The 15219-nt window shown below is 46.3% G+C and overlaps 1 protein-coding gene across 3 annotated transcripts; it reads right to left on the bottom strand.

Annotated features, from left to right (window-relative positions):
- Positions 1-152: 152 nt before the first annotated feature.
- LOC311520313 (uncharacterized protein) lies at positions 153-5690 on the bottom strand. Of its 3 annotated transcripts, XM_084627676.1 has the most exons (4): positions 5141-5690; positions 3825-4075; positions 3099-3151; positions 153-1665 (listed from the first exon to the last, which is right to left on the bottom strand). In XM_084627676.1, exons 2-4 carry the CDS (start codon positions 4009-4011, stop codon positions 691-693), a joined length of 1215 nt encoding a protein of 404 aa, XP_084483802.1. In that variant the 5' UTR covers positions 4012-4075; positions 5141-5690; the 3' UTR covers positions 153-690. The 3 variants fall into 3 exon arrangements, with proteins under 3 accessions (XP_084483802.1, XP_084483803.1, XP_084483804.1); XM_084627677.1 differs by lacking the exon at positions 3099-3151 and having other exon boundaries at positions 5141-5683; XM_084627678.1 differs by lacking the exon at positions 3825-4075 and having other exon boundaries at positions 153-3151; positions 5141-5674.
- Positions 5691-15219: the final 9529 nt, after the last annotated feature.

Genomic DNA, 15219 nt, shown 5'->3' with positions numbered 1-15219 from the left:
AACCCTGTGCGTGTTGCTCAGTTTTTGATGTGAGTGCTCGGGTGCTTTTGTATTGACATGCCACCTTGATGCATTCTTTTATGTTTTTCGACTCTGCCAAGCGTTTCCCATAATGTTATTTGTGGCGGTTCAGTGATGAGACAGAACACAGCTTTATGCAAGCAGACAGGCTGGTCAGCGGAGATGGGCTGTTCTGCCCCCACGCCTTCCACCTTCTCCTTTTATTATATTTCTCCCCCTAAGCATTACACACTGCTACACAAAGGAATGTATGATGTTAATTCATATACTTAGTTACCATCCTCTATCTACTACAATCCTGGTTTTCAGGCCTTGAGCCCAGGCTAAAAAAGCCTCCCACAGTTGCTGTCCAAACAATCAAGTTCTCATGGTTCATATCTAGCCCTTGTCCTTGGATAGAGCAATGTGTGCATTGCTTCTAGGAAACAGTCAGGGTGTGCCCCGCCTGCTTCCAGGTGGAATAGCTAGACATTAACCCTTCATCTCCCCGTTTTTTATTTATTGATAGTTGGCCATCTCATGGTAGCCATCAATTTGTTTTGTCATGCTATTTAACTCCCAGACAGACAAGGACATAACCTGGGGAGCTTTCCAGGGCAAAATTTTACAAAGTCTTAACAAGGAAGGAATACATTGTACACAGCAGCAGCAAAAAAATAAGCCCAATGATTACAAACACAAAATAACCAAAAGCTTAACATCTGCAATATAATCATCTAAAAGGGGTACACTTCTTTTACTACAGTTGTGACCAGCAAAAGGCAATATAAGTGTCATTCTACTAAGACAGCAAAGGGTGCCATCACTTAAATTTGCAGGAATATAATTAAAGGTGCATGAACCACAAGTAAAAACCCATCCTGATGGTAGGATGATATGGCCATAATTATATGAAACATTAACAGCATGGGAACAATTTAAAAGGGGTTGAGAAATTTTTTGACAGCCCAAGGGCACCTTTGTACTAGTGCAGTTAACTACACGCGCACAGGTGACATTGTGAACCCCGGCCGGGTACGGTGTGTGGAGGGATATAGCCGTGGGAGGCAGAGTATAGTTGGCCGGGCCCCAATTAGCCATGCTAGAGTACTGGGAGGAAAGATTAGCATAAGCAGAGAACAGTGTCTTATTCTCCATCTCCTCAGGATGATGACATACTGGAATAAGGCATGTACCTAACAAATCTCCGGCTGCTACAAAATTAAATAAACAAAAGTGGGTAACATTTGCTATTGAAGCCAATCTTTCCCATATGTTATATGTCATTCGGGCTTGTAACGGGGGAGGCGCCTCCGAGCCAACCCCTACAGGAAATAGCAGGCACAAAAGGCACACAATCATCACAGAATTAGCAGTGATTTGGGCGAGAATCGCCACAAACAAAGTCTCAGGAGTCTTTGGCTGTTGATCTGCTGCCAGTCTTCGTTGAGCCGTGGCGACCAATGCTTTTACTGCTCCCCATGTCACGGGCTGGCTTGGGACGCTACGCTTCCTCCGTTTCCGTCCCGCCGTTGTCGACTCGGGGGGCAACGCGGTCTCCTCCAAGGTCAGCTGAAACTCTGGTATGGGATTCGACAGTCCCTGGTGCCACGCCATGTTGTTTAAGTGCCGGTCGCACACACCGAGCTGGAACCCACAACGGTCCTGCAGGGAGAGACACAGCAGCATATCCCCGACCCCAAGTGATTAGAGGTACTGGGCCCAGCCACTGTGGATCGGGCAGCTGACGGTAAAAGACACGCGGTCTTTCCAGTACCTCAGATTTGTGAAAATGCCGATCCGCAGGGGTCTGCTGATCTGCATTCAGTGTTAAATTATTTAAAGTGAACAAAAGGATATGCAATTGTTGCTGAATGTCTCCTAAGGTTCGGAGACGCAGCTCCCCTTGTTTTAATTGTTTGTCGAGCAAGGTTTTTAGCGTGCGATTTGCACGTTCAACAATGGCTTGGCCCATGGAATTATAAGGGATCCTGTGTGTGAGATGGACGTCCCATTGGACACAAAAGGTGGAAAGGGTTGTGGAGCAGTAGGCTGGGGCATTATCTATTTTTATCTGGCTCGGGCGACCCATAACAGCAAAACAGGCTAGCAAATGGTGAACAACTTTGGGAGTGGCTTCCCCACGCTGTGGGGTTGCCCAGAGGAATGCTGAATAGGTATCAATGGAAACATGTAAAAACGAATAGGGGCAGAATTGTGGCACGTGGATGACATCCATTTGCCACAGCTGATTCGCTGCGGTACCTCTGGGGTTAATGGCATAAAAAAGGGTAGGGGCAGCAGCGGCACAGTGGGGGCAAGAACGAACAATAGAACGTGCATGATCAGCAGGAATATGAAACTGTCGGGCCAAAACAGAGGCAGACTGATGAAAAAAGGAATGGCTTTCAATGGGGTCAGAAAAAAGGGAATTTACCTGACCACGTAACGCGCAATCGGCGCGCGCATTGCCCTCTGTAAGCAGTCCAGGCAGAGGGGTATGACTGCGAATATGAGCAACAAAATAAGGGAAATTACGAGTGGTGAGGAGATACTGTAAGGACAAAAACAGGCGGAGGAGGTCCGCATCAACCTGAGGGGTAATAAGGGCAAGGGGTAAATGATCAATTACCTGATAAACATAATGCGTGTCCACGATCAAATTAAAGGGACAATCAGCAAAAAGTTAAAAGGCCAAAATAACAGCAGCTAATTCCAAGGACTAGTAAAGCTCTCCAAGCGCTGTGCATGCAAATATTATTGTACAAGTGAATGAAGCGCTTTCAGCTTTTCTAGGGGGAGGGGCCACTGGTCAATCCATACGGGCTCTAAGGATTGCCATACTAATGGTAATGCGGATGGCAAGGTGGGTGAGGGAGGATTTCGGGCCATTATATATTAATATCGAGGGTGGTGTCCAGCTTTGTAAGTAAGTCACGGCCCCAAATATTGAGGTGGACAGGGAGTACAAAAAGGCGGATTGTAGCAAGGGCACGGCCTCCTGGTTTGGAGACCGTGACCCAAGACAAACTTTGGCACCCGGGTTTGCTACCCCCGATCCCCCACAACTCTTTAGAAGGAACTGTTGGCCAACCGACCCGCCACTCCGAATCACGAATCACCGTAACGTCAGCTCCAGTGTCCACCAGCCCTGTAAAAGGAACATTATTTAAGAGAAGTGTTAACTGAGGTTTCGAGGGGCAGACCGACATTGTTAGAGCAACAAATGGAGAGGATGTGTTGTGAGATGGCGACTGAGCCAGAGTCAATCCAAAGCTGCCTCCGCCCCGGGCTCGATCCTCTGCAGCTGGTACCGATAGGGGACTAAAATCAATTGCGCAATTGACTGTCCACGCGGGAGCAACTGCGGAAGATGGGTCCACACCTGAACCTTAATAACGCCGTTGTAATCGGCGTCAATGACCCCTGGGATGACAAAAAAGCCCTGTTTCCCAGCATGTGAGCAAGGGAGAATCAGACCCACAAATCCGGCAGGGAGAGGTCCCGTCACCTGGGTAGGTATGGCGCAAACCTCCCCCGGCAACTGAAAATCAGCGTCCTCCTGCATAATCAAATCAAGCCCTGCACTTCCGGCAGTCGCTGCCTTCATGGAGTCTATGGGTTTTAAAGCAGAGGAACAGTTGTCTGAGTGGGAAACACCCCTGTTTGGCCCTGGGTTAGGGGGGAACCCGTCGTGCGGTTTCCCGACCCGCTACGACACTGATTAGCCCAGTGATAGCCCTTCCGACACTTGGGGCACTTCTTTGAGGGGCGGGCGGGTGCCGTCGATGAGCGGCACTCCCGCTGAAAGTGACCCTCCTTACCACAGCGATAACAACGCTTCCCATCCTTCCTGCTTTTCCGCAGGGCGGCAGCCAGAACCCCAGCTTTATGTGCTTGAGTGCCGATGTTTTGGCATGCCCGCAGCATGTCCGACAGCTCTAGAATTCCAGAGGCTTGCGCTGCCTGGAGAGCATGGTGGCAATCCTCGTTCGCATTTTCAACCGCCATTTTTAACAGGATCTCCTGAGCTGCCGCAGGGTTATCCACCTGTCGGAGGATAGCCTCCTGCAATCTGTTGGTAAAATCCATAAAGGACTCTGATGCACCCTGATGGATACTGGCAAAGCTTTTGGTAGGCTTGCCTGAATCCGGGACCTTCCGGAAAGCATGCTGGGCACAGGTGGAAATAATGGGGAAGACGGCCTGAGGGAGTTGAGACTGCATCTGAACAGTAGCAAACAGGCCCTCCCCTGCCAAATGCTCATAAATGACACCTTGCTCTCTATATACCTGGGCTTGGCGTTCCGCCATCTGCCGATACTCACTAAGCCAAATAACATACTGACTGGGCGTCAGCATCATGCGCAACAGCGCCTTCCAATCTTCAGGGACCAGGGTGTACCCAGTACCTAGCCCTTCAAGGAGACCACGTACATACGTGCTAGTGAGGCCGAACTCGCGAATCGCTTTCTTTACGTCTCTGATCACCTAATAAGGCAAACGGACCCAGTTTGCAACCTGGTTGCCCTGGCCATCATCCTGCCAGGTCACCGGACAAACTGAGACCAGATCAGCAAGCTCCTCTGCTGTAAGATCTGAGCGAGTCTTCGCTGCATGAACCATTTGTTGCACCAGCGAAAGCCGCTGAGCAGACGCGGACGACCCTCCGGGGGGCCCCGGAACATGGGGCACCACGGTGGGATGGTGATCACACACCAGCTCCGGTGGGGAAGGCCAGGGAGGCGGTGGTAATAGAGGCACTGGGGGCAAAGCAGGGGGAGGGATGGCTGCAGGAGCAGACGGGCGTGGCGAGATCACCAGCCTCGCGAGGGAGGGCCTGTCCGAGGCGACACGCTGTATCGTGTCGCGGCAGAGGTGCCAGGCATGTAAAGCCTGCACGGGCGCCTGAGGCTCTTCGTGCAATGTCTGGCCCAACCGCTCCCAGTCCGCTAGCTTAAGGGTTCCGGCTTCAGGATACCACGGGCACTTGGCACGCACCTCCTGTAGCAGGAGAGTAAGTGCTCGAGCCAGGCAGTCATGCTGAGCCTTACGCAGCAAATACTGCAGCTCATTGCGGTGTTGCACTTGCAAAGCAGAGAGGGAGCTTCCCATACTTACCACAACGAAAAATACTCACCGGGATCCACGAAGCGGATGAGTGACGCGTCTGAAACCCTTGCCGGGCGAGGTGAGTGCTGAGGGCCCCACGTTTGGGTGCCAGTTGTGGCGGTTCAATGACAAGACAGCACAGAGCTTTATGCAAGCAGACAGGCTGGTCAGCGGAGATGGGCTGTTCTGCCCCCCCGCCTTCCACCTTCTCCTTTTATTATATTTCTCCCCCTAAGCATTACACACTGCTACACAAAGGAATGTATGCCGTTAATTCATATACTTAGTTACCATCCTCTATCTACTACAATCCTGGTTCTCAGGCCTTGAGCCCAGGCTAAAAAAGCCTCCCACAGTTGCTGTCCAAACAATCAAGTTCTCATGGTTCATATCTAGCCCTTGTCCTTGGATAGAGCAATGTGTGCATTGCTTCTAGGAAACAGTCAGGGTGTGCCCCGCCTGCTTCCAGGTGGAATAGCTAAACGTTAACCCTTCAGTTATTAATCTCTCTTTCACTCTCCCTGTCATTGTGGCGAGGTGTGCAACCCCACACGAGGCCGAGCAGCTTGTTGGCCTGCACCTCGGAGACAGTCAAGGCCTGAAAAGCTAACTGATGATGGATCCCAGCTGGGCAGAAGAGGGCTGCAAGGAAAGTAGCATGCTGTCTCTCCCTGGGAAAAGGGAGGTGTGTCTGGAGCTATAGTGTCTGGCAAGAAGCCAAAGAAAGGAGTAATCTAGTTACTCCCTGGGAGGAGGGAGTTTGGGCCGGCAGACCCAGAGGAGGGGGCTAGAGGATAGAGAAGGGAAGAAGGAATGAATCTATGGAAATAGCAAGAGGGTTTGGGAGCAAGCAGCCTGGAGTTACTTGACAGAGGGTCCCTGAACTGGAACCCGGAGTAGGGGATGAGCCTGGGTTCCCTGCCAGCCACAGAGAAAGTAGTGTAGGACCTGGCCTTGGAGCAGAAGACTGTCTAGAATGGCATGTGGGCAGCTGACTCAGTGGGACTTTGATACCCCGGAAAGGGAAGACTATACAGGGAGCTGGCCAGAGGGCTGAGACATGAAGAGGGAGAGCTGCGAGTCTGGAGAGCAAGGGGTGGAGGATGCAGTGTGAACAATTGTCGGAAGGAGGGCATCTGACCTGAGTGGAGCTAATCCCCTGACCTAGCCACAGGGAAGCACCCAACAGTAAGCCCTTGGAGGTCAACTATCAAATGTGTTTCCTTGCTGACATTTGGGATTTCAGTGAAGACTCATACTGGCGAATTCCAGTCTCCATCCTTGGGCATCTGCATGGTGTACCTCCCCCCACCAACATTGTTCTCATCCCTTCTGACAGCACAGCTCAGGACAGACTCCCCTGTTGCATTGCTGCCTGTTAATCTCTCTCCCTTATTACCTCTGCTGTTTGACTATGAAGAGAGAGCACTAAATACCAGTGGAATCAGGCTCAGGGGCTCAAAGGGTGGCTTGTCAGCTCTGCAGCATGCTCTCCCCTCCGATCTGATCTTGCTGAAGCCCATTTACCAATACTATGTTGCATTTGAGCTCCTATAGTCAGGGATTGGACAGAAACTAAAACACATCCCTTGCTTCTTTAAGACTCCAGAATAATATTCCTGCTGAAGCATCTCCTACAGAAAAAGGCATCCTCCCAGAAATACAAATATTCTGATTAGAAAAATGGAAATATTCCAGGTGTGTGCATCTTATGGAAAAAAACTTTTAAATGGCACCAAAACCAATCTTAAATATTACAGGTCCTAAGCAGGAAACAAAGGTTTGCTTCAGTGCTTTGAAAATGTCACAGATATTAAACACGTTCACTGTAGAACCATTCATTTCAAGGGTTCCACCAATTCTGTCCTTTTAATTTTATTTCAATGCATGGACCAAATTATAAATAGGATCAGTTATTGCATTTAATAGCAGACTGATGGGTGCTTTTAACTGAATAACATGGGCTATGAAGTTAGGAAGACATTGAGCTTGGTACTGGTCTTCCAGTTTTACCCTGATATAAATAGGATCCAATATATACAGATCTGATGTGGAGTATAACCAAATAGAGTGAGAGTGTGTGTGTGTAGGTGTGTATGTGTGTGTGTGTGTGTGTGTAGGCGTGTGTAGGCAGGCACCCTGTTCAGGTGTTTGTCTAACCCAGTTGTTCTCAACCCATGATCTGTGGGCTACTTGTGGCCCAATCATCACATAACTGCGACCCATGTGACATCCTCAGGGCCATACAGGTAGAATATGTATTTACACCTGAGGGAATTCTGTGCCACTGTGCATGTGCAGAATTCATGACCAGTGCAGAATTTTTTTTCCACAGAAAATACATTCTACCTGAGAAATGCTGCAGTTCTGCCTTTCACCCACTAGAGGCCTTTGTGGCACCAGAACAGCTAGCAACTGCCTGCATTCATCAGAGCACCCTGCCCATTGAGCCAGGTTAGAACAGACAGAATGGGGCACACGAGGCTGCTGGGGGTCACAGACTGGGGTTCAGAGTGGCTAGTTGGGGGGATAGACTAGGGCTTGGGCTCAGGAGCTAGTGGACTGACAGAATTGAGCCAGGGGCTGAATGGGAGGGGTGCTGCAGGGCCACATCGGGCACGGGGGAGGGAGCTGCAGGGACACATGGGGAAGAGGGGCAGATGTGTCCAACTGAATGGGAGAGGTTCGGGATCAGCAAGTGTCTGCATGGGGGAGGCTCCACAATTCCCTAACAATCCCCCCCCCAAAAAATGTCTCTTCTATACTGCTCCCACACACCCTCTAGGTTCACTTCCAGGCTCCTTTCCTCTCCCTCAGCTCCTCTGTTACTCCAACTCCCCCAAGCCTTTGCACTGCTTCTGAGGGGTGCAAGAAATACATTCCTGTATTGCAAAAAGAACAGGAGGACTTGTGGCACCTTAGCGACTAACAAATTTATTAGAGCATAAGCTTTCATGGGCTACAGTTCACTTCATCGGATGCATAGAATGGAACATATAGTAAGAAGATATATATCTATATCTATATATATACACACATGCAGATAAGTTGGAAGTTGCCATACAAACTGAGAGAGGCTAATTAGTTAAGATGAGCTATTATCAGCAGGAGAAAAAAAACGTTTGAAGTGATAATCAAGATGGTCCATTTAGACGGTTGACAAGAAGGTGTGAGGATACTTAACTTTAGGGAAATAGATTCAATATGTGTAATGACCCAGTCACTCCCAGTCTCTATTCAAACCCAAGTTAATGGTATCTAGTTTGCATATTAATTCAAGCTCAGCAGTTTCTCATTGGAGTCTGTTTTTGAAGCTTTTCTGTTGCGAAATTGACAGCCTTAAATCTTTTACTGAGTGGCCAGAGAGGTTGAAGTGTTCTCCTACTGGTTTTTGAATGTCAGATTTGTGTCCATTTATTCTTTTGCATAGATACTGTCCGGTTTGGCCAATGTACATGGCAGAGGGGCATTGCTGGCACATGATGGCATATATCACATTGGTAGATGTGCAGGTGAACAAGCCCCTGATGGTGTGGCTGATGTGGTTAGGTCCTATGATGGTTTCCCTTGAATAGACATGTGGACAGAGTTTGCAACAGGGTTTGCTGCAAGGATAGGTTCCTGGGTTAGTGTTCTTGTTGTGTGGTGTGTAGTTGCTGGTGAGTATTTGCTTCAGGTTGGGGGGCTGTCTGTAAGTGAGGATTGGCCTATCTCCCAAGGTCTGTACTGTTACAGACATATTTGCTGACAGGTATTTTGAAATAAATTACCAAAATAATTGAAGCTGGCATAATTGTATTTTGACAAATAAAATATGCAGAATTTTAAAATATTCTGGGCAGAATTGTTGTTTTTTTGCTGCAGAATTTTTATTTTTTTGCACAGAATTCCCCCCAGGAATAATATATAGTGTGGATGCATATGCGGCCCACAATGGTAAATAAGCTGAAAAGCACTGGTCTAACCTGTTACTGTAAACCTCCAATGATGGGAATTCCGTGATCTCTGTTGGCAACCTATTTCAGTACTTAACTATTCTTAGAAAGTTTTTCCTCACATCTAACCTAAATATCCTGTGCTGCAGATTAAGCCCATTACTTCTTGTCCTACCTTCAGTGGACATGGAAAACAATTGATCAGCATCCTCTTTATAGCAGCTCTGAACAGACGGTGTTTGAAGACTGTTATCAGGTCCTTCCTCCATCCCTCAGTCTTCTTTTCTCAACATGGGCTAAACATGTCCAGTCCTTTTCAAATTTGTCTTTGCAGCCATGTTATCTAAGCCTTTTATCATTTTTGTTGCTCTCCTCTGGACTCTCCAATTTGTTCACATCTTTCCTGAAGTGTGGCATCCAAAACTGGACACACTGCTACAGCTGAGGTCTCACCAGGGCCAACCAGAGTGGGACAATTACCTTCCAGGTCTTAGATACTACACTCCTGTTACTACATCCTGGAATGGTATTTGCCTTTTTTGCAACAGTAAAATATTGACTCATATTCAATTCGTGATCCACTATAACCTCCAGATCCTCTTCAGTAGTATTATCATCTAAACCAGTTATTCCCCATGTTGTATTTGTACACCTGATTTTTTTCTTCCCAAATTAAATACTTTATTGAATTTCATTGTTGATGTCAGACCAGTTCTTCACATAGCACTTTTTATCCTTAGACCCCAAAGCACTTTACCAAGGTCAGTATCATTATCCCCATTTTTCAGATGGAGAAACTGAGGCATAGAAAGGGGAAGGGAGTTACCCAAGGTCCCCCTGCAGACCAGTGGCAGAGCTAGGAATAGAACCCAGGTCTCCTTAGTCCTAGTGCCCAGCTTGATCCACTAGAATACAGTGCATGCTGTGATGAGCAACTACCCCAGCCTCAATGGGAATAGTGATGGCCTAAATGAATCAGTGCACAAAACAAGGGTTAGCCTTGTTAATTTTCTAGGCTGACCCTTCATCTCCTTTTTCTTTCCCTCAGGAAATACTATTTTATTTCCTGTTTCACAGACTAGCATGGGACTTAAATCAAAAAATGCAAAATAAGGATATTTATTTGCTTGCTTAGAAGTGCTTTACAGAATTAGTAATGTCATGCTCATCATCCCAATTTACATCCTATTTTTCATAATCCCATTTGGTTCCCTTGAAAACAAGCAACTCAAGCAGCTTGTGTGAAATGCTTTCTCCTTGATTAGATGTGCAGCTCAGAAAGCAAACAGAAAGTCTTGACTTTGGCAATGCTTGCAGAAAAATCACACTATCTCCCCAGCATTGATCCCTTCAGTCTTGTCAAAAGATGTTGGGGGAACAGTGGTTGTCAAGAGGAGACCTAGTGAGCGTATGCTTGGTGTTCCCTAACTATTGTAGGTGGCTAGCTCAGTGGAGGAAAAGGATGATGGCATTTGCTGTAAAACTACTTTGAGTGGCCTTTCTCAGTTTAAAGCTATCAAATACCACACACTTCTCCCCCCTAAGTTTCTGGAAATTTTCATTTCTCAGTACCTAACTGGTGCTTCTATGTGTACCCATGGAGCAAAAATTTTGAAACAGTCCTCCCAGCCTAAACTATTAAACTTTTCTTAACTCTGCAGCTCACTACAATGTAACCAGTATAGTACATAATTTTTTAGTTATTTTTATATGGATCTCCCTAATTTTTTCTTTAGGAGAATTAAATCCTCCCCCATATATTAACATCTCCCTTGTGTAGTAACTATATTGGTTCTACGCCCTTGTAGGGGCATTAAAACAAGTTAACATCTATGAAGAAAGGCACAGGTCTGCTCCCTGTGTGTCTTCAGAGTAATCAATGCTGCCTGTAGTGGGAAAAATAAATGCTTACGGCTTTCCACTTTTGTTAGCCTGGCAGAACTGACACAGATAGATCTGGTTTGTCACATTCAAGACAGGAGATCTTGTCTAAAAATTACCTTTTTGTGGGCACAATTATTTGTGAGCACAAGACTGTGCCTCTATAATGGGAGGCTGGGCTGTAGCTCTCTTAAAAATCAGGCAAATTCCTCCCACCCCAAAGCCTGAATGCTTGGTTGGTCTCCAGTGTCCAATGAAACAATACTTCTTAAGAATGTTGTGAATAGCTTCCCTTATCAGCTTCTAGCTTGATAAGTGTCCCACTCCCTTTTGTCCAATTCTGAAGGTTCACTATAAATATACATCATCCGAGTCAAGAAAACCATGTGCCCCTTTCTGGTTTTAGAGTTCTTTGGCTAGCATCTCATGGTATAAAGCTGCAAATATGCTCAGAAAAATCTCTTCTTCATATGTCTGAGTCTTAAAAACCCAGTCACAAAGAGGAATTTTTGAGTTATCAGACACCAGAGATTTTAAAATAGTGCCTTTCCACTGGAAAGTAATAAACTAACCTTCCCGGCTGGCAAGCTGTCTTTCCCTATTTAGTGCCTCTGTCCTCTCTTTCACCTTCTATCCCCTAGCTAGCTTAAGATATTTTCCTGATATTTTGCCCAGGTAGCAGCTACGTATCACATTGGTCCTGAGTCTGCAATTGTTACTCCAGCAAAAGAAGTAGCTGGCTGAAGTTAGCATCGAGTACACAATAAGCTAAACGTACTTCTAGCAACTGAATGTTACTGATAAAAAAGTAAGACAGCAAGCCACATGCAGGGAACCCCCTAAACCTGTTCAAAGCCTCACTGAAGTCAATGCACTTCATGTGGGTGCAGGGATCTGCATTGACTTCATTGGGGTTGTTCATGAGCACAGGGACCTCACTGCAGAGTCAGGGCCTAAGTTTTGAATTTCAGAAAAACATTCAGGGTATTGCCAAACTCAAGCATTCAAAAATCTTGAATCAGGTCTCAAAAAATCATGAGATTTGCTTAGAAATCATGTGAATTTTTTTAAAAAAAATATATTGTGGGTTCTTTTCATTTTCTGCTTTCTCAGCCTTTAGGGGAGTTATATTTTCATAATATTCTCCACACCCATCAGGGCTAATTTTGTGTGTGCATGTGTCTGAGATTCTCTTAACTCTAGGAGCTGGAGTTTTAAGAGAAACACCGAATAATGGGAGGCTTGCCATAAAATCGCAAGAGTTGGCAACAATATGTTTAGAAAAGACATAATTGTCTCTGTAGTGGGGCGAGCACCCTGCTCCTGGGAGAAAGGGGTTAAAACCAGCTCTGGGAAAGGGCTGCCCCGAGGAGCCAATCGGGGAAGGCAGGTAGCAGCCAGTCTGGGCCCAGCAGGGCTTGTATAAAGAGGGCTGTGAGTTAGGAGGAAAGCAGTCTTACTCCAGCCTTGGGGTGGGAAGGACTGGGCAGCCTGGGAGCACAGGGTACCTTCAACAGAGCAGTGCCGGGGAAGGCTGAGCAGGGGAACTCAGGCCTGGTGACCTCCCAGGTTGAGGCCTGACAGGAAGGCCTAAGGAGGTACTGGGGCTGAAGGGAAAGTCCAACCCTCTAGCCAATGATGAGTGGCCATTGCAGACTGCAGTGTGCCCCTGCATCTGGGCTAGATGAAGACTGGCAGTGGGTCACTAAAGTGAGGTGGGCTCAGGGGAGTGGGGTTCCCTGGCTGAGGGGCAGCACCCCAAGGTAAGGGGCACTGTGGTCTGGGAGGGATGTGGGGCCTATACATGATGGAGATAAAGGGACTGCAGAGGGGAGGCAACAGAGGGCGATACACCGGCCTGTAGAGGGTGCTCCAGGGCTGAGAGAGCTAATTCCCAGATGCCTAGCAGGAGGTGCCGCACCGGTGAGTCAGTGATCTGCTACAGTCCCCAGGAGAAAGCACTTACACCTTTCATAGTAGAACCACACTACATATCTGTAAAATGAGTTAGACCTTTCCCTTTATGATTCCATATCACCTGTGCTCAAATTCCAAGACTTGTTTTTCATAATGACAGCTCTGAAACCTAGGATCCAAGAGGCTAACTAGGTTCTTTTCTTATACGTAATCACCTGCCATATAGGGGCAACAGGGAAAATTAGGGCCTTACTTTGAGTTGTGGAATCCCTATTGCCTTCAGATTAGGAACTCACTGACAGCTGTACAACCCACATCTCCATCACTGAGTTTGCACTGGTGTCACTGATTGGCACTTACTAAACAATTTTCTTGATGATGCAGAAGGAGAAATATAATCCCCGACTCCCTCTTAGCCTTGTCAGATCTGTGGGCCCTTATGTGTGGTTCCAGCTATGAGGCTGCTTCCATATCCAGTCTGAGAAATGTGTGCATATATGTACATGTTTATGAATTTAAGAATCCATTTATTTTCTTGCTTTGAATGTTCTAAGGAACATATCTTCTTGCAGTTGAGACATTGGACAGTGGTTAGAGAAAAGCAACAAGATATTTAATGCATTTTTACCGGTGCCGAGTCAAGGGAACTATTTAATCCACCAACCAGTCTTTTCTTGTAGAACTTGTTTTACCAGCCACCTCTGACACCTTGTGTGATGTAGAGAACTCTGACAGTGGAATTTTCATTATAACCAGATTGTCAATAATCCCCTTGATCTGGATCAGTAACAAAATCTCTCTTTAAGATGGAGGGAAATATCTCTTAGTAAAAGCTTTAAATCTAAGGTCCCAATCCAGCAAATGGTTCCTTGTGGATCAACTCTGCACCCATTTGAATTTAGTGGAGCCCCAGTGGCTGTAGGAGTGTCTGCACAGGGAATTACTTGGAGGATCAAGGCCTAAAGGAGACAATAATGATGTAAGGAGTGGGGACAAGGGAACAACTAGATTTTTTTCCTGATGGAGAGAGTGCCAACACATACTTGTGTCTTTAATATCCTGGGACTGACATGGCTACGACGACAGTGCATACAACGCATACTAGGAGAAAGTTAAGTAATGTCACTACCAGAGAAATACTTCAAAGGGAAGGTAGGGAATAAAATCTGAGGTCTTGGTTGCTCTAAAGTTTTGGCTAGTTATGTGCAGCCAGACTATTTAAGCATTTAAAGATACAGATATGTGCCTAGTGAGATTTCCAAAAGCACCTAAGCTAGCATTAAAATCAATGGGAGTTATACACCTAGGCATAAGAATGGCCATACTGGATCAGACCAATGGTCCATCTAGCTCAGTATCCTGTCTTCTGATAGTGGCCAATGCTTCAGAGAGAATAAACAGAGCAGGCAATCATTAAGCAATCCATCCCTGTCCTCCACTCCCAGCTTCTGGCAGACAGAGGCTAGGGACACTCAGAGCTTGAGGTTGCATTCCTGACCATCTTGGCTGAGTCATTGATAGACCTATCCTCCAGCAATGTACTTAATGCTTTTCTGAATCCTGTTATAGTTTTGGGCTTCACATTACCTGCCAATGAGTTCCACAGGTTGCCTGTCTGCTATGTGAAGAAGTACTTCCTTTTGCTTGTTTTTAATCTGCTGCCTATTAATTTCATTGCATGACCCCTGGTTCTTATATTATGTAGAGGAGTAAATATCACCTCTTTATTCACACCAGTCAAGATTTTATTGATCTCTTTCATATCTCCTCCTAGTCATCTCTTTTCCAAGCTGAAAAGTCCCAGTCTTTTTAATCTTTCTCATACAGAAGTTGTTCCAGATCCCTAATCATTTTTGTTGTCCTCTGTACCTTCTCCAATTTTAACATACCTTTTTTGAGATGGAGTGACCAGAACGGCACACAATATTCCAGGTGTGGATGTACCATAGACTTGTATAGAGGGACTATGATATTTCTGGTCTTACTATCTATCCCTTTCCTAATGGTTCCTAACATTCTGTTAGCTTTTTGACTGCTCCTGCACATAGAGCTATATAAACATTTTACTTTGATTCAAAAGAGGATTTTTGTTATAAATCCAAACATGGGCATTTGGAGGAAACCAGTCAGCTCTGCATTCATGCAATTATTTGAAGAATGTTGCTCAAACAACCTAAGAAAGAGCCCAAAGATGCTGTGCTGAAGATGTTTTTTCCCGTGTCGTGGAAGTTACAGATGGAATCCAGTCCCTCCTGAATCCAGTCCCTTTCACTACATATGCAGGATGATTCCCTACACATTCTAAAGTTCTGCCCTGCCTACAGTCCTAGTGATTGTACTCTTGGTACTTTCCTTGGGCAACAGTGTAATCTAG

This window comes from Lepidochelys olivacea (assembly GCF_965140295.1).
Source record: "Lepidochelys olivacea isolate rLepOli2 genome assembly, chromosome: 5".
Taxonomy (NCBI): domain Eukaryota; kingdom Metazoa; phylum Chordata; order Testudines; family Cheloniidae; genus Lepidochelys; species Lepidochelys olivacea.
The sequence above is the reverse complement of the archived record's forward strand: the minus strand, read 5'-3'. Positions and strand labels throughout refer to the sequence as shown.

Excerpts from the sequence above, each read along its gene's own strand:
- LOC311520313 (XM_084627676.1), bottom strand. The coding sequence starts at position 4,011 with ATGGCGGTTGAAAATGCGAACGAGGATTGCCACCATGCTCTCCAGGCA. Across the intron at positions 3,152-3,824 it reads GAAGCGTTGTTATCGCTGTG|GGCTGGTGGACACTGGAGCT; the intron begins GTAAGGAGGGTC and ends TTCCTTTTACAG. Across the intron at positions 1,666-3,098 it reads TTCGTGATTCGGAGTGGCGG|GACCGTTGTGGGTTCCAGCT; the intron begins GTCGGTTGGCCA and ends CTCTCCCTGCAG.